We start from the raw sequence: 25,794 nt of genomic DNA, 5'->3' as shown, positions 1-25,794 counted from the left end.
TCTGAGGCAAAGATAATAAAAAAAATTCTGTCTATAGATTTGGTATTTAAACTAACCAGGTTCTGGGAAACTCAAGCCTGAATTACTGTCCTTTATATATGGTGGCCGCAGCCTCTGAAGGATCAGCCATCCAGGCCCCTCTGGGCCACAGTATCTGGGTTTACAAACACCCCAATGCCACGTGTGTGTGTTGGGGGGGGGGGGGACCTGGACTCAGGGAAGAGGAGAAAAGCTCCAACGCCACTTTTCTGTCCAACTCGGGAAAACACCTTTTTACCAGATCCTTCCTCTTCCTCAGGACAACTCGGGCCAGTGAGGGGGAGTACTTGTTCCCTTCCACCCAGGTTCAGATCCAGACTTGGGTCCTGAGAGACGGGAGTAGGGGTGATGGTAACTCCCCCCAATACAGCTTCTGTCCATTTTCTTTCTTCTCAGAGCACTACTCACTTGTGCTCATGCTGGGAGCTCAGAGCTTCAGGCCATTTGCATGACTGTTACAGTCTCTGTAGCCCACCGTAGAGCTTTTTAAATTTTTATTTTATTTATTGAGGGGTTGATGCTTTATAGTGCAGTCACTGACATATGCATACAGCTTCATTATGTACCAGACCCTCAGAGTTCACTTCCTCTCCTCCCATCCCAAGTCCTCGGGTGCAGTGCACCATGTCCAGTCCATGTCTCACTCTGCACTCCCTCCCTATCCCAACTTTACTAAGTCCTGCTAATAAGTGAGATCATTTGATAGCCACCCTTCTCATTTTGGCTTATCTCACTCACAGGTTTTCTTGGGGGGGTGTGTGGGATGGGTTCCTTCCCCTTTCCCAGAGTCACCTACTCTGGGCTCTTTTCCTGGTCCTAAACGGGCTCCTCCCAGCTCTGAACTCTAACCCACTTCCAGAAAGGAGGCAACAAGGTAGTTGTTAATAAGTGTTTATTGTTAATAAAACCATAGTACATTTACAGTAAGTGACAACATTAATGTATAGTTACAGTATCATACAATATTACAGCAATAAAATAATGCCTATTTCTTTGTACATCCAGCTCAAGCAGCTAGTCAAAAATATTTTCCAGGTTTGCATCCCCCCCCCAGGTCTTTTCCAGGTGACAGAAGTGACACCTCCCTAGGGGCTTTTGGTGAATAAATAGTTTCTAAGGTGCAGCCAGACAGCTGAAGAAGACTACACCCACAGCGAGCTGTCCATCAAGAATGCTCCCCAGTGTCTGCTCCATAAATATGACAAGGGCTAGGCCTGACGCCGCAGCCCACCAGCACCCACAGGATGCAGGTAGGGGAACAGGGAGCAAGAGGCCCTCTTCCTCCAGCCCTTCCTAGTCCACTTTAAGGACTCTCTCAAGAGAGAGAGGGAGGAGGCAGAGAGGGTGGCATAGGCCAAGGGCCCTCCCCTTCCTGAGCCCATCCTAATTTTAGGTCTAGAGTTTCAGAGTTGACTTCTCTGGCCCCCCAAACAGCAGCAGCAACCAAAGCTGAGGCCACCAGGCTCCGTTGCGCCACACACACGGTGAGTGCACAAATAGGGAGCGGGGCCGCCTTCTACCCACAGCTGCCCATTGCTCCTCACTGACTCGGCAGAGGGGCTCATGGCACATCTGTCCACCCAGGGACAGGCTGATGGACATGAACGAAGGCAGCTAGGGAACTAGGGGAGACGGAATCCCGTGAGTCCGGCTCCAAGAGGGCTTCTGCCCGACACCCCCAAGCACATCTCCATCCAGCCTCTCCTACTCGCTGGGATGCCTTGAGTCAGGGGCACCTCAGACCCGGGACGTGATGTAGACGGAGTGCACGCGCTCGGCCAGCGTGCTCTGTAGGTCCTGCAGCGGGTCCAGGCCCTGCACCTTGCTGCTGCGGCTGTAGATGAGCTGCCGGAAGGAGTCTTGCTCCAGCAAGGCCTTCATGTGCTTCAGGAAGAAACCCTCACAGAACAGGGCCAGCTCTGGGGCATTGTGGATCTGTGGGAGTGTGGTGGGCTTGAGACTCGTGTGAAACTGCTCCCACTCTCACCCCCAGAGGTTACCCACAGGCCCAGGTAAAGCTCTGTAGTTTTGAGCCAGAGCAGATGACTATGTCACTTGCTGAGATGGGCAAGACTGAGGAGGGAGACACCGAGGAGAAGCAAGTCAGACCCAGTGGGCGGATCTGACACAGGCCCAGCCCGCTCAACCCCAGGCTCCAGCCGGCACCACTACTGCACTCCTTACACCTCCCTGTCCAGCCCCTGCATTTCCTACCCAGGCCGCTGAGAGGTGGCCCAGGCCTGGGTACTGTGGACAGCTCACCTTGGCATACTTGTAGGTGTTCACGGCGCTCTCCACACTGAGGGTCTGGGAACATAGGATCTCGCAGTGCCTCTGCAGGGCATCTAGCTGGAACAGGCTGGCAGCTGACAGCAGCTGGTGGGCAGACAGAGGTGATCTTGAGAATGTGTGCACCACGGGCCCCACCCACCAGCTGGTCAAGTCTGATGACTTTGGTTCAATGCTCTGGGCCATGTAGGTGTCTGCTGTGACATTTCTGGAGGTCTTCAGCTCAGCACACCATCTACACAGTCAGGGGGCCTGGCTGCCTTCTGAGCCTTTCTCGCCTCACTGGTTGTCCCTTTCTAGCCATGGGCCCAGACTCCTTGGGCACATAATTCCCAGCCTCTTGGCGTGGCCCCTCTTGTCACATAAAGAGAAAGAGCCAGGACTTCCAAGGAGGCTACTTTCTCTCTCTCTCTCTTTCTCTCTCTCTGCTGTGCTTCTTAGAGTGGATGTCTCAGGCTAGAGAGATGTGAGTAGAAGGGACCCCACAAGGGGGATTCTTCCTCCTCCCTGGGGCCCCCAGTGGTAAGGAAGCCCAGACTCACCTCCAGGATGTCAGCGGTGGGAATGTCCAAGGATTCCGTGCCTCCGTAGTACAGATACTGCATCATCATCTGCAGCGGGAAGAGACCCGGGTGCTCACCAAAGTGTTCCCCCCCCCCAGTCTGGGTGTTCTGATGTCTGCAGACACCCCAGTTCTCACTTAAGCCGAGACTGAAATGTATGTTTCCCCTTGAATTTGATCTCTTAAGATTCTTTCTCCTGAATTCCTGCACATAGGACTAACTAGCTCCTTTCCACTGGGAAGAGTGCTTTTGCTTTGATCTTTGTGACAGTCTTGTGAGCCCAGGATGGAAGAGGACTATTCACAGCTGGGGAAATTGAGGCTCAGGAAGGTAAGCTTGGCATGGCTTAAGTCACTCGGGCCCACCGACTCTACCCCAGAGTACTTCCAGCAGCCCAGACACCACGTTGCTCATTTCTCCTTTGAGCTAACTCCTAGATGTGGGGCTGGGAGAGAGACGAACCCCAGAAACAGCCTAGTAACACTTGTCTGCACCAGGACTCCAGGCAACTCTCTGGAGGGGAGAGCAAAGCCCAGTCAATCTGGGGATTTACTTACTACCTTGGAGAGAGCACAGAGTGAGCTGGGACCAGGCTCTGGCCAGTCTGGGGCTCTGAGGTGTTCAATAAGATGGCACAGGAAGGGGGTTCAACATTTAGTTCTGAGTCTAGGTTACAAGCGCTGCCTTCATGCTGGAGCCTGGGGAGGTTCCTAGCTGGAAAGCGATTCCCACTGGTTGGCCCCCAGCAAAGTTGCTGGCAAATGCGTAAGCGAACACATCCCTGGCTGACACAGTCAGGCTCTGTTAGGACCAGGCGCCAGGCTGGAAGAGGCACCAGAGGGTCTAGGAGAAAGCGCCCAACTGCAGCAGGGAGGATATGGGGCCATGATTCAGCCAACCTGGTCCAGGCCCAAGGCCAACTGAGGAGACGGGAGCAGGGGGGGTGCTGCAGCCCAGGCCTCTTGCTGGAGCTTCTGTGGCCCTTTCACATTGTGCAGCTGATCCAAATGTACCTTTCCTAATCCTGTCCCTGCTAGCTGCCAGAATATGCTAAAAGGACCAGGAGGCAGGGGCCACGCCACGCCAGATGGGGGCTCTTTGTTCGTCTCTGAGATCCTCTGACTGTTAGGTCGCAAACCATCCCGCTCAGGCCAGGACCCTCAAGCCAGATACCTCTTGGTGCAGTCTCAGTCCCTCAGGGTCACCCCCACAGCCTGGAAAGTTGCCACTTTCCAGAAAGGAGGAGCTCTCGGCTGAGCCCCTAGCCTGTGTAGCTCCATCACGCCACCTCTGACATGCTTCAAAGCTCAGAGACCTCCAGACCTGGCCTTGACCTTCACCATCAACATGGGCTCATCTGGCCTTCCTGCTTGTTTGGGAGGTACACCCCAGCTCCTCAGGGGATCTGCAGAGGGGCCTGGGGCTTTGCATTTCCAACAGGTGCTCACTCTGAGCGCCACCCAGCGCTGAGAGCTCAGGACCTGAGAGAGAAGCTCTGAAACCACAAGCCGCCTTGACACTCCAACTTGACTGCTGGATTCACAAGTTCCTGAAGGCTTTAGGGATGGGGCAAAAGGTCACAGCTGACTCCGTCTGTCTCCCTCCATCCCAGGCTAGCTGTCCCCGAGGCAGGGCTTTCCCAGCGAGGGGGGTAGCCTTGAGATCCACACACCTGAAAAATGTGGTACTTAATGTCACTGATCTCGATGGTCTTGCTACTGTCACCGTCTTGTTCGGATTTGTTGGTCATCAGTGTCTTGAACCTGGAGCAAAGGAGAGGAAACGAGGTAGGACTTGAGTGTGCCTTTTACAGCAACACTGTGTGGATGACCGGACTGTTTGCTGTACAATACCCCACCTGGGAATGGGGTATTGTAAAAACTGCTCACTAAATAATCCCTGATGAGTGATGCTATATAGCGTCCTGGCTGACAGCTCACCAGCCCCATCCTGTCCCCAACCATATATGAGTGTGACAGCTGCAGTCATGGGCATGACAACTGTCTTGATCCCAGAGCATTCCCCTGTTTTTCTAAGAACCCAAGCAGTAGCCTGACTGGAATGAATACACCTTCCACACCCTTCTAGGCAAACTCTGGGTCCACCCTTACTGCCCACTGTTTCTCTGTGGGGCAGGCTGGGGGTGCTGCCCCCTGCTCCATCCACCCACCTGTTAGAAGCTGTCACCAGCAGGACTTTGTGTGCATAGAAGAGCTTTCCTTCCACGAGGAAGGTCACGTCTGACATCTCCTTGTTGTTCAAAAAGTGAGGATCTGTGTCAAAAGGGAACAGAGGGGTCTCAGGGGTAGTGGGCTACAGAAGAAACTGAGGCGAGTATCCAGAGACCTGGGGAGGGAGACATGGGACAGGCCCTCACCTAGTCTGGCTGGCAGCGTCTTCCGGATCTCTGGAATGCTGGGGATGGGGCTGCTGCCGTAGCAGTGTGTGAAGATGGTGGCCAGCTGCTGGATGACGGAGTCGTTCTGTGGGGGGAGAGGCAGCGAGAGCACAGTCAGCCCACCCAGTGCCCACTGTGGGCTGCTTACAGTGACAGACACATCGAGGCTAGTTTTTAAAGTCCAGGCCAGCACTAGCACAGCCGCTGCCTTTTGTTCTTCCAGGATCTGGCTTGGCAAGAGCTGCCTGTTCATCAGTGAGTCCACAAATTGCTTTTCTGGCCCAGCTCCAGCCCAGAGAAAGCCACAGCCTCTGTTCTGCCCTCCACAACCAGGCAGCACAGGTCTGAGTGTGGGGTAACGTCCACCTGTGGGGGGCCTGCTCGTCAGTCAGTCTGTCTGTGTGTATGTGTGTCCTGTGGTCAGGGCAGGGCCCTGGCTCTGACACTTACTTTACTGGTCTTGAGGATGTCGAACATGAGCTGCAGGCCCTCTGTGACCAGCTCCTCGCTGTACTCCTCTTCTCTGATGGAGCTGAAGTCCCGCAGGAGGCTCTGCAGCATGGAGTACCGAGACTGGGAGAAGGACGTCCTCAGAGACTCGATCCACACATGCAGCTTCCACGGGACACCTGGGCAGGGTGGGCAGTCACGGCCTGGCACAGCATCTCACCTGGGCCACCGAGCCCACCTACACTGACCCCCCGTGGGCAGGCTGTTGTGTGAGGCGCCCTCCCTGCCTACATGCTGGATGACTGGCCCTTCTTCTGTCCTGACAGGCTTCGTGGAGGGTTCCAGGAAGGGACCATAGCAGAGCCTGGGGACACCGCAGACACTACACTGGCTCCTACATTACTCACTGGGAGGACCCGACAATTATCAGGGATGCCCAGAAGGCATGTGGGAGCTCCAGGCCACGGCCAGCCCTTTCTATCTGGAGGGCTTCACCAGCACCAGCGCACCGGTGAGTGAGTGAGTGCACACCCAGTGGCAGGTAAATTACTGTTTACCAGCTCTCTGGACTGTGTCCTTGGGGGCCACAGAATCATTTCAAACTATTCTGCAAAGGTCTTGGCAAACACTAGGACTGTTCCTGGTAATTAGAGAGAGATTTATCCCCTCCCCCCAGTCACACTACATTCCCCAGGGAGATGCAGGCCTAGGTGGCTTTAACGGGGGGGGGGGGGACACACGGGACGGGACACACTGAGGCTGACTTCGTGGGAGAAGGCTATGTGTGTTGGTGAAGTCACCTTGGCTCACGTGACTTCACACTCAGACATGACACAGCCATCTAAGTGTGGCGTGGCTGGGGTCTTACCACCCTGGAATGAAAGGGGCTGGCAGAGTGTGCAGCTGACCAGAGTCTTGATTCATTTGCTAGAGATGCTCTTGCTGCCACATACCCTGTCAGGACCAGGACGGGGGTGGGAAGCGGAGGGCTGGGTCCATGGCCTGAGGCTCTGGGCAGCTCTTGTCTTGGCTGAACTGCAGGTGTGTCCCAGCCAGTATGTTACCGCCTGTGCATACATGCCCACGGGGCCTCACCCAGTGTCCTCAGCTCCATGGTGATGTCCACGTAGCCATGCTCTGCACTGTAGTACATGGCCTCCTGCAGGGCTTTTGTGCGGGTCCGGCTCAGGCGCACAGGCCCTTCGATGCCACTGCCCTGGCTTGATGTGTCACTTTCTTCCACGCCCTCAGCCAGGATCTCCTCCAGGGACAGCACATCTGCCTTGGCTTGCTGGGGCTGTGTCAGGAGCTTCCTCAGGACATTCCTGGGGGCCAGGGGATGAAGGTGGTGAGACCATAGTGCTTCTGCCCTTCTCTCTCCCTCTGCCCCCTCACCCCCACTCCCAGTGGCCCACTGGCTCTGGGATCAGCCTGCTGCTGCTCTGTCTCAGCCCCGGGCAGGCTGGCCCCCACTGAGCAGCTCCACCATCTGGCTCTTAGAGTGGGCAGTGCTTTCCCACAGTGCTGCTAAGAGCCATATGCTAGGTGGAGCCCCTTGGGGAACTGATGCCAGCATCATAGAACCAGCCCTGGCTGTGAGCAGAAAGGCTATGGTACCGAGGTGGCCTCAAGGGGTTGCAGTGTGGACTCTTGGGAAATGGATGCTAGGACATCCAGGTCTCAGGGCCTAAGTAGCCCACAGCTCAGTCCCCAGGCCTCTAACATCTGGGTCCTGTGCTGCCTGAAGACCTGAACTTTTTTCCTGCTGTGGGCAACCAACTGCCAGAAGCCTGTCGAACGACCCTTCCCACATCACACAAACGGGTACCTGTGACCGTGGGCAGCTGAGTGGCTGAAGCAGTTCATGTCCTCGTGGAGAGAGGAGGCCATGCCGTTGGCTTCAAGCATGCTGAGGAGAGGGTCGGCGCCTCGGCTGAGAAGCAGGCTGACCAGCTCATAGTTCCCTGAAAGATAAGGGGGGCTGAGTATGCTGATGCCAGCAGCTACAGTGGCCTGGGTGTCCAACTCAGCAGAAGCATTGATGGTTGAGAGAAAAGGGACACCCTCGTCAGGGACTCTGAAGGAGGGGCTGCAGAGGTCTGCATATGTGGTTGGATGTCCAGCTATAGGCTGGCTATCACCTCAAGGAAGGGCAGTTGAGATGCTCCCTGGGTAGGGCTGCAGGGGACGTACCAGCTGCCGAGGCTAGCTGCAAGGGCGTCTCTGCATAGCTGTCCTCACTGCCACTCACTGCTGAGCCCTCCACATGGGCACCTGCATCCAGCAGCAACTGTGGGGGTGTAAGAGAGGCACTTCAGTGTGGCACGGGGTGCTGTGAAACATGCCTTTTGTTCTCTTTCTCACTCACCAGTACCCTGCTCACCCTGGCCACTGAGGAGCCAGAATCTAGAATTCCCAGTTATCCTGCTGGGCTCCTAGTTTCGAGATTGTCATTCCCAAGATGCTGAGGTAAACAGGTTCTGGGAGGTGTGCTGACATACCTTCAGCACACGGGAGTGGAGAGGACATAGGTGTCAGACTGGGGACCAGTGCTAGCCCCCAGTCAGGAGTGGCCTGGCCAGGCCCCTCAGCCCTTTGAGCCACGGTCTTCTTCATCTGGAAAATGAGAAGGAGGTCCTCCTCCTCTTCCTCACAGTATTTTGGAGATTCAGTGAAGTGGCTCAGTGTCCACAGGAGCCCAACAGCTGGTCTATAGGGTTCTCTCCAGTGAGGCTCAGTCCAGACAGGCCCAGGGCACACCCCTGCACAGACCCTCCACTCTTGGAGGACAGTAACCAAAAGCAGGCCGGGTACAGTCTTCCTTACCCTCCCTCCCCTAGCCTGTCACCACTGTTCACGGAGTCCCTCCTGCTGGTCAGGGCTCTGCTGACAATGAGTTAGCAGCAGGTGACCCTCAGGAGCACTGGAGTTTAGGGGATGAGTGGCACTGTGGCTGGAGCTCCAGCTGGTGTTAGATACTCCTGCCCATAGCTGCTGTTGAACCCTACACAAGCCAACCACAGCTCCCTGGGCCAAGGAGTCTTTTCTTAGGAACTGGGCTGCTGAGAGCCTGAGCCTGTCTCCTGGGGCATTCACTGTGGGACAGAACTGGCTCTGTGGAGGAGTTTCATGGGACAGCGGGGAAAGCTCCAGGAACAGAGAAAACCAAACACACAGATTCCAGCTTATGTCAGGTGGGCCTTGCATCTCCTTCCCTAAAATTCCACACATTCTGATGACAACTCCCTCTCCTTGAGCCAAACTGAGTAGGTCTCTGCCCTGCTCATCAGGTGAACTGACCTTATGGGCACCCATAAGGATCCCCCCAGAGTTCCACATGAATCTGGGACCACACTGCACACCTGGGGGCCTTACCTGGACCACAGAGATGTGTCCATGTAGCACAGCAAATGTCAACGATGTCCAATGCCGGCTGTCGGGATGGATGGAGGGGTGCCTGGGACTGTTACTTGGAACCTGGAAAATATTGCAGGTGATCAGTTCTTCCTGGGACAGTGATATTCCAGGGCAGGTGACACAGACAGCTGAGCTGGGGTGGGGGTGAGGAATCAACACAAATGCTTTCAAAGTTGATGGGCCATGTCTGCCTCAGGTTCAACTAATGTTCAGTTAGTGATGCCTGTTCTGAGCAGAAGGTGGCAGGGGAAGGTAGAGACACAAGCTTGGTGACGATGGATAAGGCTGAGGATTAGCTTGGTGAAGAGGAAAGGAGCTTTAACAATAGAATTGTGGTCTTCTCCACTCAATGAACCCCTTAGTGCACCCCCTCTCAGAAAGTCCAAACCCAGAGGAAAGGCCCTCTTTGCTAAGCACCATCTCTGTGCATCTTCTGCTTCCAGTCTTCTGAGTCAGTTCACCCAGCTTTGCAACACATTGTACCCAGAGTGGTCAATAGAAATCTTAGGATGTTCTCCTGCCGGATTAGGGACTCAGGTGTTCATTTATTTATTTGTTTATTATTGGATAGAGACAGAAGGAAAGAAAGAGAGACACCTGCTGTCCTGCTTCACCACTCATGAAGCTTTTCCTTTACAGGTGGGGACCGGGGGCTTGAACCTGTGTCCTTGCACTATAATATGAATGATTAACCAGGTGTGCCACTGCCTTGCCCCAAGGGGCTCAGGTGTTCTTTGGGGTTCACCCACCTGGATGTCCAAGTTCGCTCCAGCATCAATCAGCATCTGGACCATGGCTTCGTCCCCAGCGGCACAGGCATACATCAGTGGTGTCATACCCTGTGTGAGCCAAAGGTAAATGCTGAACTTCTGCAGGCAGACAACAGTGACAGATCTCATGGGCCTCTGCCCCAAATCTGGGGCTCCTGGTCAATTTGTCCTAAGTCCTGGGCCAGCCTGTCCCTCCAAAGCTCACTTGGCAGCCAACACCAGAAGGTGGAGTAGGAGACACTTCCATGAGGGGTGAGAAGCACCAGCACCTCTGCCTGGGAGACCTGGAAGTTCGGCATGAGGTGCTTATACCTCACTGTGTCTCCATCTTTAAAAAGTCCATAGTGGCTGTCAGGGAAATAGCTCAGCTGGTAGAGCAAAGGACTCGAATGCTTGAAGCTCCTGGTTTGATCTCTGGCACCACATGCACCAGAGCGGTGCTCTGGTATGTTTCTCTCTGCCTCATGTGAAAGTCACTCTTGCATGTGTGATAAACACATCTCAAAAAAACGGCAATATCGGGGGCCGGGCGACAGCAGTGTGCTAAACGCACATGCTGTGAAGCGCAACAACCAGCGCAAGGATCCCGGTTCAAACCCCCAGCTCCCCACCTGCAGGGGAGTCGCTTCACAAGCGGTGAAGCAGGTCTGCAGGTGTCTATCTTTCTCTCCCCCTCTCTGTCTTTCCCTCCTCTCTCCATTTCTCTCTGTCCTATCCAACAACAACGACAGCAATAACAATGATAAAACAACAAGGGCAACAAAAGGGAAAAAATAGCCCCCAGGAGCAGTGGATTCGTGGTACAGGCACTGAGCCCCAGCAATAATCCTGGAGGCAAAAAAAAAAAATTTAAAAATGGCAACACCAGCAGTATCTGCCTCATGGAGTCCTTGACAAATGTATGAGTTCCTATGTTCCTATGTGGAAAGTGTTGGGTGCAAAGCCAGCCACGGCTGACTGAGCTAGTTGAAAGGACACATTGACACCATTACACAGTTGCCATGTGAGGCCGCCAGGTCCGAGTTTATGCGTGATCTAATTTACTCACCACAGCAACCCTACTAGGAGGTTCCGTTACCCCTGCTGTGCCCCAGGACACCCCAAAGCCACACAGTTGGCAGGAGGAAAAACTCCCACCCACAAGCAGGTATACTTTGAGGACTGCCATGGAGGGTGGAAAGGGGTTTGGCTTTGCCAGCTACCATTTGCTAGCTATTCAGAGCTTTTAAGTTTTTCTGGGTTTTTTTTTTTTTTTCTTAATCTTTATGTATGTAATCTTTATTGCATAGAAACATCTGGAAATCAAGAGGGGAGGGGCGATAGAAGGAGAGAGGCAGAGAGACACCTGCAGCACTGCTACACCATTCGCAAAGCTTTCCCCCTGCAAGTGGGGACTGGGGGACTCGAACCCGGGTCCTTGCACATCGTAACATATGCGCTCAACCAGGTGCACCGCCACCTGGCCCCTTTAGAGCTTTTCTGAAAGCTGAGGCCTAATCCCTAAATGAGGTGGGTGGTGAGCAAAGCTACCTCCCTAGCTAGAATCTCTCTCCATGGCCAGTAACAGCAAAGGCAGCAGTGGAAAGTGTTACTCCACAGCTGGATCCTGGCAAGCATTTGTCTGCAGCCCTGCCACGTTACTTATTAGGTTATTTGTGTGCAGACAAGACCTCTTTGCCTCATAAATCCATGCCAAGTGCCCAGAGATAAAGAAATGGCCCAAGATTAATCATCAGGGAGGACTGTTTACCCACAGATCACTCTGCAAATCCTGAGGCTGGGAACACGCAGGCCTGAGCACTTAAGAGAAACTCCAACAGCCAGCATGAACATCTGGCTTTGTTTTATCCCCTCTGCTCATGCATGACTCCCCCCCCCACACACACACATTTGTACACAAGTTTAAAATGGGACTCTGAGGAGTGAGTAGAGAAAGTGACATTTTTGTGTGTTGAGCCTGTCTCTACTCCTGGTACATAAAGAGGCTCAGTCAAGGGGGCTAATTAGCAGGTTTGGGGGAGACTAAGCACCACATAAGCAAAACCCAGAATGAACATTCATTGAGCATTTACTATGTGCCAGGTGCAAACATCTCATGGTAACCTCTGGGGTGGGGACTACTGTGCCCCACTGGGAGTGAGAGAGGTGACTGGGGCCCTCAGGAGTCGATACCACAGCTTTGAGGAGAAAGCCAGGTCTGTCTGGAACCAAAGACCACAGGCTTCAGCACTGCGCTCCATACCCTGCCCCAGGCTCACAGCTCCAAAAAAGTCCCTGAGAGTTCTGACACCCAGTCTGTTACCACCTCTGCTTCTTCATGCATCCCCCCAACCCTGCCTCAAAGAAACAAACAGGATGCCCAGAGCCTTGTGCTCCAGGCTCTGCTCTTTGCTGGTTGTGGTGTTAGGCAGGTCAACTCTTGACCTCACCCTGCTCTGCTATAAAATGGGAATGACAACAGAAACTATATAGCAGGGCTGTTGTCAAGATTAGATGAGTTAGGCTGCGGAAAGGTGCTTATGTCAGTGCCTGGAACGGTCTGATACAAACATTAGCCAGTCATAACAAATACAAAGGCAGCAAAAATCTCAAGTTAAATGCTATCAGAAACTTGTAAAACCCCAACACTCTCCAGCCACCCCACACTCTCCCCCCTTTTATTTACATGGGAACAGTCTATCCCCTCCCCAGCCCTTTTACTGCATTCATTTCTCTCCCGAGCATGTCTCACAAACACACTTTAGATGTTGTGTGTGGTGTTTCTTAGCATCTACCTTTCACCACTAGAATGAGAACCCTAAGGAGGCCAGGATTTCTAGGGACCTGGCCTGGAGAAGACACATCAGATGCTCTGATACAAGCCTTGGTGGACAGCAAGCTGACTCTGGACTGTTCCCAGCCGTGCACCCCAGGGGGCAGTGCAGGCAGTGTCCACATTAGGAAGGCTTGCCAAAAGGTGCTGGCAAGTCCCTAGGACACCTACCTGCAACAGGCAGGCCACCTTCTGGGAACCCAGAGCTAAGTGGCCCTCAGGTTGGGGACAGGAAGCATGGTGCTACCAACTCTGGTCACCGGAAGAGCTCTCAGAACGCACCTGGTCGTCCATGGTGTTCACCCCATCGGGGCCCAGGGCCTCAATGGCCTGGTTGATGAGGTCTGTCCTCCCACAGTTGAGCATGCGGAAGCCCACGTCCTGGTTGAATTTCTCAGTCGCTGCTCGGGCATCCAGCCTCCGAAAGGAACTAAAACAGCATTCAGGCCTGCACAGAAGGGGACGGGGTGTGTGTGTGACTGTATGGACCCCTCCTGCTAGGGCCCCACCTCTAAGTGAGATGCCTGTGCTAAGTGATGGGTGGCATGGGAACAGAGAAGAAAGGAAGGATCAGGAACCCTATCCCATCAGCAGTGACTGGCCTTGTCATGTTCTGATACAAAGAATTCTTACTTGACTGTTTTACAAACATGTTTGAGATGTGCTCTGAGTTCTTGGGAGTTGTCAACTGTCAGAAAAAAAAGCCCATCTCAAATGAACCACCAGGGGATTCCTTAGGAGTGAGGGGAGGCTCTGACCTGAGCTTGGACCATACGGTGTTTGTGTTTTACATAGAGAAGGCCCGATCTGCAGGACAACCACTGTGGCCAAGTTCCAGTTCTTCACTCTCCCTCTCCATATTCAAGGCTTCCTGTTGAGGCTCAGAAGTTCTGAAGAGATGGCTTAGAATGGCCCAGAGTCCTACTGCTAACAAGCCATCATCAGGCACAGCCACAGATAAAACTAGTGGGCACAGCACAGCCTTCCAGTGGGTGGCTGCAGACAGGAACCTTGGTTGGGTCAAAGTAAGAAAACTGATATTCAAGAATGAAAATCCACTTCTATAGGGACAGAGGAGGTCATTAGTGGGGTTTAAGCAAGAGAACAGTCCAGTGTAAGAGAAGTGTGGTGGGAAGGAAATTAAGAGCCTAGATTCTGGTTGTTCCACCAATAAAGCATCTATGGGCAAGTTATTGTACCTCCCTAAACCTCATCTTTCCCATCTTTAATATGGGCATTCTAGCTCCTTCCTCTTAAAAGCTGTCACAGGGGCCAAGATAATGCACTTAAAAAGGCAGGCGTGGTTCAATCACAGTGCTGGTGCATCTAGGAAGTATTCAACTACAGGGAGAAAGGAAGAGTGAACCCTTTCTGCTACACACTCCTCCGATATTCCAGAGTCAGACTGTGCGGGCTGTGCTGCCCAAATCCCACTGTGTGTCTGCTCTGTGCACAGATCTCTGACACAGAAGGTACAAGGACAGCACCAAGGTCTGGAATGATTGGATGGTTCTAAGGGGTTGGGTATATACAGAGCTTGCCCTGATAGCAGTATTAACTTGCTGACCCCCCACTTAATCTCTGGGGGAAGGAGGGAAAGAACGGGACTTGATGGGGGCTAGTCATGAATGTGGGATCCCCCCCCCCTTTGTACTTCATCCCGGTCTGGTTCCGTACTTGAGCTGCCGGGGCTCACAGTCCAGGCCGGGCAGCAGAAGCCGGGCAGCCTGCCGGATGTCACCACTGTCCACGGTGAGACTGCGGCGGTGTTCCGCATAGGTGATGGCCACACGCATCCACTCCATCAGCGGCGGCAACAGCATGAAGGGCCTGGGGGCAGGAGAGGGAGAGAATCAAGGAAAGGGAGAAGGAGAGAGCAGGAGGCAGCACCACTTGCACACACTCAGAGAAAGGCCACAGAGGATGACCACCGGAAACCCTCAGTCTATAAGCCATGGGGGTAGGACACCTCAACCTTTCCCAGTGCACAGAAACCTCCTCCTGGCTAAGGAATTCCTGGCCCAGGCCATATGTAGACCCCCAAGGGCCTTAAGTGAAAGAAGGGCTTTGCCAGCTTGTGGAATCGGGGCTCCTGCTCCCTCTCTTGCAGAAGAACGATCACTTTGTATTTGGGATACAAAGCAAACAGACCCAGGCTCTGAAGGGTTTGCCATTAGCAGCTGTGTCTCATCACCACCGACAAACACTCCTGAGCCTGTCTTCTTTAATTAAGGTAACACTGGTTTACAACCTTGTATAAGTTTCAGGTGGACAGCTTCACACCTGTCTCTTTCACACCTGCAAACAAAGGTCTAATTACCATCCACCACCAATTAATGCAATTAATCCCCTTTACCCAGCCCCATCTAGTCCCCTCACTGCCTGCCAGCCCTGCCTCTCCCACTATGGAAAATAGTATGGCAGATACTCAAGAAACTTAAACACGGAACTATGAAACAGAACTAGAAATATGATCCAGCAATTTCCCTTCTGGTATTTGTCTGAGAGACCTGAAAGCATGACTTTGAAGAGATATATACATCCCTCTGCTTAGTGCAGCATGTGTCCTAATAGCCCAGGTACAGAAAGGGCCAATGTGAGATGGACATACTCTGGGGACGAGTGACGGCTGAGGTGACAAAGACATGGCGTGCTCAGTGGCACACCATTCAGCTAATAGTGGCCATTCGTTGTGTTGTTGGGGCTGGAAATGCAGGGTGCCTAAAAGATTGCTCAAAGAGTTCTGTATATGGTCGAGAGCCTGGAGGAGGGGCTTCCCCATGAACATACACCAATATGAAAATGTGCATGGGGTGGGGGGGGGGAGTCCTGAATCACGATGGCAGAGGACCCAGTGGGGGTTGTATTGTTATGTGGAAAACTGAGAAATGTTAAGCATGTACAAACTATTGTATTTACTGCCGACTGTAAAACATTAATCCCCCAATAAAGAAAATTTTAAAAAAGAAAGTGTGCATCACCCAGCAAAAGCCTTTCCTTCATGTCCATGAATTCCAGGAATATAAAGGGGTTAGGTGCAGGCAGGCAGCGGAACAGTGGGGTAAATGATTAAAAGGCTTGAAGTGTGGGGTGTGGTAACTGAGGTGAAAGAGTAGATTTGAGCTCATCACAGGAATGATAGCTCCTTATCAGTAGACTGACACTACTCATCCACATGCAAGGTCATGACTTTAACCTGTTGCTGCCTGTGGGCTTTTAACCAATAACCCAGCTAAGTCTGAGGAATATGCAGGATAGCTGACTGGAAACAGTCTTTCAGGCACTGAGTAAGCCTGAAGTTATGGATATCTGACATGAATGTTTCCCAACAATTTGTGAACCTGAGGGGGTTATGCTACAGAAAATAAGTCAGGGGAGCCAGGCGGTGGTACAGTGGGTTAAGCACACATGGTGTGAAGCTCAAGGACTGGTGTAAAGAGCCCGGTTCAAGCCCCTGGCTCCCCACCTGCAGGGGGCTGACTCCCTTCACAGGCAGTGAAGCAGGTCTGCAGGTGTCTATCTTTCTCTCCCCTCTCTGTCTTCCCCTCCTCTCTCAATTTCTCTCTGTCCTATCCAACAACAATAGCAATAACAATAATAATAACAATGACAATGACAATAAACAACAAGAACAACTAAAGGGAAAAATTAAATTAAATTAAAAAAAGAAAAGAGAAAATAAGTCAGGGAGAGAGAGAAAGAGAGAGAAAGAGAGAGAGAAGGAAATATGATTTCATCCATATATGGTGCCGGGCTAGCTTCGCGGGCGGGAGAGAGATGACCAGGGACTCATGGCTGAGCTGGGAACGCAGTTCGGTCTTTATTGATGAGTGGGGATGCAGTGCAATCAATCAATCTAATCTCTATTCATTAGAAATTCTGTCCTTTATGTCTCCTGAGGTGAAAGTGTCAGGTCAGAAGAGGAAATATGTAGGATAGGGGGTGGGGAGAAGGAAAAAGCGTGTGTGTGTATCAAGTTTGCATCTAACCAGTGGGGATTAAACCAATGCCCTGTAGGCAGGGCGGTTCTCAGGTAAAGCAGTAATTATGTAAATAGACCACAGTGTTAAGCAATGCAAGCAAACCTAACGTGATGATCAAAACAGAAGGGGTCTTAGAAGCAGAATTAGAAGCATACCAACATATGGAATATAAAACAAAGAAATCAAACCCTTAGACACTCCCTTTTCACCTGTGAGCTAGGGCAAGTCCTACTTCTCAGGGTGGCCCTGAAGCTGCATGAGATGCATTCTGAGTGGAGCTGAGAGACACCAGGGCTGAAGCAAGCCCCAGTCTCTGTTTGTGGGAGGCCATTATTGCTCCCAACTTGTCACTCTGGGCTGGATGGTGTAACATTAAGAACCATGGTCACAGGTACGAGGTAACTAGATGGAAGTATAGAGGCCACTCAGCACACCAAATTATAAACACCAGGGAGCACTTCTCACAGGTTCTCTGTGCTTTACCAGAAAGGGATGTTCGCCTAGACTGGGACTGGTTCAGTGACATTGCCCTTGCTACCAAGTAAATTCACTTCCCGGAAGACTGGATAGCAAGACTCTGGTGTCCTGAGTCAACAGACATCCAGCCCTTTCTCTTCTAAGTGGGTGAGCTCTTCCCTGTGTGGACACAGGACTGCGGGAACCCTGCCCCACATAGCTGTTCTCACTGACGACAGCCTGAGGCTCCTGTGTGTGCGCTCCCCACTCTCCTGATGCCTGTCACCACTCCCTTCTCCCTAGACTGGGGGCTGGCAGTCAGGCAGGGCACTTCACTCTCCTGCCCTGCACTCTCTCTGAAACCTTTGGCTCCTGGGGTGTTAGGCCCCTGCTGTAATCACCACTTTTGCCTTCGACATGAAAGCTTGATCTTATTTTCTGAAGCAGGCCAGGGTTTCCCTGCTCTTTGGCCAGAGAAACTTCCATTCTTTCTCCTCAGCTGCAAAGTAAGGAATCAACTAGAGACTGTTCTCAGATCACTTCAATCAGGCCTCTCAAAACTTAGCTCACTCTAGATGTTTATTTTATTCCACAACACTGCTTTGCTTTGGCTTGTGGTGGTGCCAGGGACTGAATCTGGTTGGGACTGTGAGCCTCAGGCATGAGAGTCTGTTGCATAAACTACTGTACTATCTCCCAGGCCCTCATCTTTTAGAATTTCTAAAACTTTTGCCCTTAAGGGCAAAGGGTATTTTACTTATTTAAACAAAGAAATCAAGTGGAATCTTGCATGAGGTCCTTTTATGAGTTATTCTGGATGCTCTGGCTCTGTTGTTTCAGAAAATACACTTAAGTCTGGGTGATCTCACTGTCACACGCAGTACATGAATAGGTGTGGTAGGGAGCCATGAACCTAGAGGACCTGACTTGATCTTCAGGGATGCTTAGAACACCCTGCTCCCTGCATGCTTTGAAGTTCTGGCTCAGGTCCTGTGTCCTTTTTCTGGAAACACTAGGCCACCAGACACAGCATTCCTGGATGCCCCCACCTCTGACTAGGTCCTGTTTCTCCTTCAGTGCTCTGTTCCAGTGCCACCTCTGTCCATCCAGAAGAACCCAGGTCCCCTCTCTGTAGAGAATAATCTCTTTCTAGACCAAGATCCATTAGCAGTCTGTCTTCCAGTGGTGAATATGTCCTCTCCTCCTACTGTTCCTCCTCAGGGCAGGAATGTGCTTCTTTCATCATCTCTGCCATCTCCAAGACATGCTGGCACCAAGCCCAGACAAAACAGGTTCTCAATAAACACTGGCTGAACAACTAACTGACTGACTACAAGTGTGGCAAAGTGTCAGGGCCCGAGTAGAGCAAATATATCCAAAAATGGCACAGCATTTTCAAGAGCAGGGAGTTGGCTCATTTAACTGAGAGGTTAAGCCTATCTGTGGTGGAACTTGTAGAATGCAGGAAGGAAGAACAATCCATTTGGGAATCTTACTGCTTTTTACACAATCTTGCTTGATAATAAAAGCGCATTTGAGCTCCTCCTCAAGTTTGTCTGAAGTTTACAATTCCAACATTGTAGTGCAGGAGGCAAGCCCAATGAATCATGTCTCTGTAACAGTCCTTCTGATCCAGAGGGAAGCCTGTATCTAAAACAGCAGAATTGGAGACGAAAGTGTAAACAAATAGATGGTTTGTGGAGATGCCATCCACTTTTCCCTGCCATGGCCAACAGCCAAGACAGAGTGCCAAGTGCAGTTGCTACTACAGCTCTAAGCAGCATCTCCCAGCTGCTCTAGGGGAAATCCAAGAAGGAACTTGGGAGACTATGCAGCTAGTCAGATGGTGTTATGATTCATCCTCTTGCTTTGTGCCTCTTACAAGGGGGCAAATGAAAAAAAAAATGCTGATAACCTTGGGGGTCAGATGCTGGAAATAGGCTCATTTACTCTCCATTTTACTGTCTCAGCTAGAAAGATGAAAATGGGGGTGAGGGTGGGGGCAGGTGGTAGTGCAGCGGGTTAAGTGCGCATAGTACGAAGTGCAAGGACCCATGGAAGGATCCCGGTTCGAACACCAGCTTCCCACCTGTAGGGGTGTTGCAAGTAGTGAAGCAGGTCTGCAGGTGTCTTTCTTTCTCCCTCTCTGACTTCCCCTCCTCTCTCAATTTCTCTCTGTCCTATCCAATAAAATGGAAAAAAATGGCCTTCGGGAGTAGTGGATTCATAGTGCAGGCACCGAGCCCTAGTGATAACCCTAGAGGCAGAAAAAAAAAAAAAAAAAAAAAAAGGAAAGGAAGAAAGAAAGATGAAAACCATGTTTCCCAGAATCGTTTGCAGCTGAGGCTCTGGATGTAAATGAGGTTTCACCATTAAGGTGCAGCTGTATGAAATCTGATGGATGGACACAAGACAGGGTCACCTTTGTGCCCGCTTTGCCTGTTTCTGTTAGAAGCCAGATGAAGAAACACGAGGTCTTTTCTTCTTTTCCTTTTCCTCCCTTTCATCCAGAGAGCATTCTAGGGTTCATTGTCCATCTTCCCAGGTGCTTCAGAGGCACTGGCAATGCTACTGAAAGCAATCATGAAGAGGTCTGGATTCCAGTTTCTATGCTGAAACAAACTTTGGTCTTGGACCTGCTCCTTGACTCCTAGTAAGTCAGCTGGCACTTAACTCCCAGCATTAAATCCTTTCCTGCTAAAACACCCAGAGTAATTTCTATTTGGTGATTAATATTCACAACATGCAGAAATCCCCCAGGGTTAAGACTGTCTCTCAACCTTAGAGAAACTATCTCTTGGCCTCTTGGGCAGTGGCTAGTGCCCACCACAAACAAGGCCATACCAGTCCCTGAGCTGACCCCTGCAGGCCTCTTTCCTTGATCTCCCTAATTTCCTAGACCCTGCATCATGGGAAAGTAAAGAGACAATTCATGGACATTCTCATAACATACGTCCCTTGGCCTGTGGATTCCAAGCTTCTATTTCCTTTCTGATAATTCCAACTAGCCCACTAGGCCCGCTGTGAAGCTGACTGCGTTACTGGACAGCCTGGAAAATCCCTGTAAAAATTCCCATCCGCACAGACCCTGGTTGTGTCCTCATTGCAGGGTGGAAGAACTTCAAGGGTTCTGGCTGGCAATGAATGATGTGTAGCATTTCATCACCTCCAGGTTTTTTGCTTTATTCCCTTGCAAAGGATAAAGCTGCTTCTCTCTTTTTGTTGCCCCCAAAGCTGAACGTGACTGTAAGCCTTTTGGTGCCAGACTATAAGTGTCTGCAGTGCCAGAGGCAGGGATGGGGGCACAGCTGAGGAACTCTGTTGTTCTGTCCCTCTGCCACTCAGTTTCTCCTTTCCTGGGTCAGACATTATGGTGCTCAGGTGCTATGGCCTCAGAACCCTTCTGTATTCTTATAAATGATCGAGGAGATCAGGGCAGGGAAATAGACTCTAGGGTCCCAGGTTCAATACCAGCAACACCATAAACTAGAGCTGAACAGTGTTCTGGTTAAAATAAAACAAAACAAAAAAATGATTGAGAAGCTCAGAGGTTTTTGTTTGTTTGTTTATATGTGTTATTCTATTAGTATTTATAGTACTGCTAATATTTACTGTTGGTGGGTGTTGATTTTTTTTTTTTTTTGCCTCCAGGGTTATTGCTGGGGTTTAGTGCCTGCACTATGAATTCACTGCTCTTACAGGCCATTTTTTTGATTTTTTTTTGTTTTTGCTTTTTTGGATAGGACAGAGAAATTATGAGGGATGGGGAAGATAGAGATAGAGAGAGAAAGACACCTGCAGACTTGCTCCACCACTTGTAAAGTGACCCCCTCTGCAGGTGGGGAGCTGGGGGCTTGAACCAGGGATCCTTATGTGGGTCCTTGCACTTTGTACTATGTGCACTTAACCCTGGCCCCTGTTGATTTTTTTTAGTAAGGTAGTCAGTCTCTCTCTCTCTCTCTCTGCCAGGAGATAGCTCACTTGGTTGAGAGCATGCAGTGAGTGAGGCTCTGTGTTCAGGCCCCGGAACCACATATATTGGGGAAGCTCCGTGGATGGTGGGGTGGTGCTGCAGCATCTTCTTCTTCCTTTTCTTTTCCTCTCCCTCAAGAATTATTTGATTTATATTAAAGTTATGTGCCTCTGCCTCCTTTCACAAGGAGCTTACAGCAGTCTGTACATGAAATTATATTCTGGTATTAATCCACTCCATCATTACTACTTCTCTCTGTGTTTGACATCTGAGCTAAAATATAAATTCTATTACACTATTATTCAGCCTCATTTAATGCCTAGCACATTGTAAGCACTTACTGGACGTTAATTGAAAACGACATAGAAAAAGGAGAGAACACCTTATACTCAACTCTACAGCATCTGTTGCTGCAGAAGAAAAATGAGTGCTGATAAACAAAATTTGTATGAATCTAAAAAAGTATCTACTGTATAAGAAGCTAAAGTGGTGAAAAAGTTAAAATATCTGAGCACAAAAACTCACATCTCAAGAACTGTTAGAACAATCCAACTACCCCATGCCATGGAGCTTGTGTTTTCTCACAAAGACAATGAATGAAAAGGCAACTGAAGCAATTCGGACCCTGTGAATGTCTCTGGGACCCCAGGATTCCTAGATCAGACTTTGAGAACCACTTAGATGAATGCAGGAAGTGAAGACTGGGCTGCTCTGGGGCTGGCAGGCAGCTAGGAATCTGTCCCTGGTGATAAATGGTCTGGCCGGTGCCATGGTGAGTAATATATGGTTTGAATGCACTTACCCAGCCCAGGGAGCTGAGTGTCCTACCTACCTCAATCCTTACAGCATCTCTATTGGGAGAAAGTTCTAGTGTCTTCGAAGCAACTGAACTAGCTTTGATCTTGGGCAGATTCTTTTCTTTTTCAAAAAAAAATTTTTTTAAAAATATTTATTCTCTTTGTTGCCCTTGCTGTTTTATTGTAGTTATTATTGTTGTTGTCGCTGTTGGATAGGACAGAGAGAAATGGAGAGAGGAGGGGAAGACAGAGAGGGGGAGAGAAAGATAGACACCTGCAGACCTGCTTCACTGCCTGTGAAGCAACTCCCCTGCAGGTGGGGAGCCGGAGGGCTCGAACCAGGATCCTTATGCCGGTTCTTGCGCTTTGCGCCACCTGCACTTAACCCACTGCTCTACCGCCTGGCTCCCCAGATTCTTTCCTCCCCTGAACTTGTTTTTCTACTCAAGGGTTTAAGAAAATGATTGAGAGACACTGTCCATTATAACAAGCCCTTCTGCTATTTCTACTTTTTCACAGACTTCACATGACAGGAGCTGTACCTATGGTTCAGTGATCAGGAGCCTAGGTTCTGGAGAGAGCCTGCCTAGGCTGGAATCAGGTCCAATGAATTCAGCTGTGATCCTACACAATTTACCTGACCTTTCTCAGCCTCAGTTGCCCCATCAGCAAAATGGCTATAAAAAGCAGGACCACCTCACAAGAGAGCCAGCCATGTGTGTGGAAAGTGCCTAGCATAGCATTTGGCACATGGTCAGTTCTCCAGTAAGTTGGGCTATGATTACTATTTTACTGTCTGTTGATAGAGGAAATACATAAGAGCAAAAACGGTTAGAGGAATCTGGCCCTATTTAATGCCTGAGCTCCAGCTTTCTTCAAGTCCAGCCAGTTCTCTGCCATTCTGGCCCTCCAGCAAGTATAAACATGTAATGTTTGCAAAAACCAGCCAGCATGCTGCCCACTACCCACTCCACCCCAGCTCATAAAAGAGAAAACAAATGCAGCCACTATGCTGAGCATGATCTGGAAACTGTTTCAGGCAGAGCAGGCCCACGGCCTTGGCAGTCAAAGAACCCTGCCCAGGGCTAGGGGCTATGACAAGGCACACAGATCCAGCGGCTGGGGGTCTAGCACATGTGGTGGTGGGGGTGGGGGGCAGATCACTGCATGGGACCTACACCCCTGCAGCCCTCAGTGCCATAAGGGCCTAACCTAAACCATCACAAATGTCCACAGATGCACTCTGTTGGGCTGCTGCCATGACAAACCCACTTGGTAGGGTCATGACTTGATGGCATTTGTCTGTGTTCATGAAAGAACAACTGTTGCCATGTGAGAGAGTCCATGAAATACGCCAATGAAAATGGATCTTCCACATGAAGAGGGTGGAAAATTCCCGACCAATCTCTTCACTTACTAAAGGAGGGGAGGGTGGCCAGTGAGGTCATGTGCCTCATCCAAGGTCATGGGGGCCAGTTTTGAAACAACAGGCCCACCCCTCATGCCATAACTCAATTTTTCTTCAGCTCTCTTTCAATTAATTATATCAGTGAGTTAATATCTGTCCAACAGGCCCATACGATCTTTCTACAGGACCAGGCTTGCAAAAGTAATTTTTCCCTGTCAAAAAAAAAAAAAAAAAAAAAGAACGAAAGAAAGAGAGAGCAAGAGAATAAACTTCTTCAAGCTTCTTGGTTTTAAGAGGTCCCTGCAGCCTGGAAAAAAAAATAAACCTGCCTTGCTCAGCAAGCGCATGATTTATTAGGACTACAATTCTGTAAGTGGTATCTTAACAACACAGCACAGGAAACACCTCCAATTTCCAGCTCAAAGCAGGCTCTGTTCTTCCTTGAAATGGGCAGGGGCCTCGGGGAAAGTCAGGCTGGCAGGTGGGGTGGAGGCTTGTAATGGAGGCGAGGTGATCTGAGGCCCAGTCATGAGGAGGTCTTGGTGTTTTATCTTCAACCAGCAGGTTAAGTGGTCAACAAGCACATGCCCTCTGCAGCCACTCCTGAGGTATAATTACTGGGACAGACCCCAGATGTGCCTACTGGTTGGGCAGGGCCTGGAAACCTGGCTCTGGGAGAACTGGGCTGTGGTTTTTTAACTTCCACCTTTGGCTGAAAGTGCAAGGGCTCTGGGCAATGTGCTGACTCCCAGTGCGGGGAGGGTTTGAGGAGGTCATTTTGCCTTAGGCTCACTCCCTAATGAGATTTCCAATTCTCCCTCCGTGCTCCATTTGCCCTACTTGTGAGCACCTTCTTCTAAGGGAGCAGTCAGCAAGCTACAGATGGTGATGCAGAGGGGGTGCAGCTTGAACCTCTCCCACTTGCAACCCTCAGCTCTTCTTCTGCCTTTGTCCCATCGTCTGTGGGAGCCACTACCAGACAGTAGGTTTGGATGGGGTAACTTCCCCTGGGTTCACCCTCCTCAACGGCCTGTATGGCCCTTGGCCACCACACGATCTGGGATGGGGTTGGCAAAGGGCTGGCCTTCTTAACCTGCAAGATGCCATGCTTTCTCTGACCAAATGCTGGCTCTTCAGGTAGAGGCTTCTCCAGGAAGCCATGCCCACTCTGGGGACCTCACCACAGGTTCCCTGAGATTTCCGGAGAGCCCCTGTGGCCTAACACCAAGCCAAGACACTCATGTCAAATAAAGCCAACATTGTCCCCACTGAAGTCTGACTCCACTCCCAGTACAAAGGCAGCAATTCTAGTCCAGTTCACATCTTGGACAAATTATTTTTCTAGAATTGCCTTGGTAAACCAGAATGGTTTGGCGCAGTTTGGAGTTAGAGCTGGACAGGCGTCTCCCTTCTGACCCCCAGGCCTGCCTTCCTCAGCAACCAAGCTACCCCAGAACCTGGACAGACCCAAAGCAGAAGCTTGGGGGGTGGGGGGCTGTCAGGCCACTTCTGTTAAAGGTGGGGCTGAGGGCTTTCTCTTACAGAAATACTCTTAATTAAACTCATCTGGTACAGATTAGAAGCACTAGATAAGCTTCCACGTGCCCACACATGCATATGGATATAAACTTAGAATCCAACCAAGTCCCTGCCTGTTCCCTGTGGCTGCCCTTCAGGTCCCCACAGGAGCCTGATCGTTAGCAGTGGGATGAACTTGAATTGTGTGACAATTTGGGGCACCTGGGAGGAGCCCAGAAAACGCTAATAACAAATAGCTACAGAGTAGCTGCTAAACACTTGGCATTAGTGTTTTAAAAGGGAATAATAATAAAAAAAAGATTTATTTGTTTATTTAGACCCAGAAGTGTCTACAGTGCTGGACTTAATAACATGTGATTCTAAATTCAATCCCTGGCGTTGCATGTGCCAGAGTAACATTCTGGTTATCTCCCTCCTCCTCTCCCTCCTCCTCTTTTCTTCTCCCTCTCCCTCCTCCTCCTCCTCCTCCTTCTTCTCTCTCTCTCAGCTCAAATTTGTTTTCATGAGGGATAAAGACCAGAACAGTGTTCAGCCCTGGCATATGATGGTGCCAGGGGTTGAAAGTGGGGTCCCCGCTGTGCAGTGTGGTGCACTATTGCTGGGCTTTCTCTCTCTGGCCCTGGCCCAGTTTTACATCATTCACATCCATGTGCCCATTTAATTTTCCTTTCTACTTTATGAATAAGAAACTTTTAGAACCTCCATTTTTCACATGCAGAAACAAAGGGTGAGAGAGGTGAGGCATTTGCCTGCTACCTTAGAAGTGGCCAAACTGAGAGATGGTCTAGTGCCCTCAAGGATTCAGACTCCTAACTAATATATTCTGTTGCCACTCAGTTTAGCAGCTTTCCCCTTTCTGAGCCCTCCTCCAGTCCCTTCATCTTAGGGATAGCGAGTATG

The 25,794-nt window shown here is 50.7% G+C and overlaps 1 protein-coding gene across 1 annotated transcript in view; it reads right to left on the bottom strand.

Annotated features, from left to right (window-relative positions):
* Positions 1-914: 914 nt before the first annotated feature.
* The window catches only part of ABTB2 (ankyrin repeat and BTB domain containing 2), a 195,882-nt gene continuing 171,002 nt past the window's right edge, over positions 915-25,794 (bottom strand). Inside the window, exons 4-17 of the mRNA XM_007521811.3 lie at positions 14,416-14,568; positions 13,021-13,186; positions 9,906-9,995; positions 9,115-9,216; positions 7,933-8,029; positions 7,568-7,703; positions 6,835-7,064; positions 5,740-5,918; positions 5,269-5,374; positions 5,062-5,164; positions 4,564-4,654; positions 2,871-2,939; positions 2,302-2,415; positions 915-1,974 (exon numbers count right to left, since the gene is read on the bottom strand). Of these exons, the coding sequence (XP_007521873.1) occupies positions 1,777-1,974; positions 2,302-2,415; positions 2,871-2,939; positions 4,564-4,654; positions 5,062-5,164; positions 5,269-5,374; positions 5,740-5,918; positions 6,835-7,064; positions 7,568-7,703; positions 7,933-8,029; positions 9,115-9,216; positions 9,906-9,995; positions 13,021-13,186; positions 14,416-14,568 (1,834 nt within the window). The 3' untranslated portion in view covers positions 915-1,776. The remainder of the gene's footprint in view (positions 1,975-2,301; positions 2,416-2,870; positions 2,940-4,563; positions 4,655-5,061; positions 5,165-5,268; positions 5,375-5,739; positions 5,919-6,834; positions 7,065-7,567; positions 7,704-7,932; positions 8,030-9,114; positions 9,217-9,905; positions 9,996-13,020; positions 13,187-14,415; positions 14,569-25,794) is intronic.

This window comes from Erinaceus europaeus, chromosome 17 (assembly GCF_950295315.1).
Source record: "Erinaceus europaeus chromosome 17, mEriEur2.1, whole genome shotgun sequence".
Classification (NCBI taxonomy): Eukaryota; Metazoa; Chordata; class Mammalia; order Eulipotyphla; family Erinaceidae; genus Erinaceus; species Erinaceus europaeus.
Note: the sequence above shows the minus strand (reverse complement) of the source record. Positions and strands in the feature narration are given on the sequence as shown.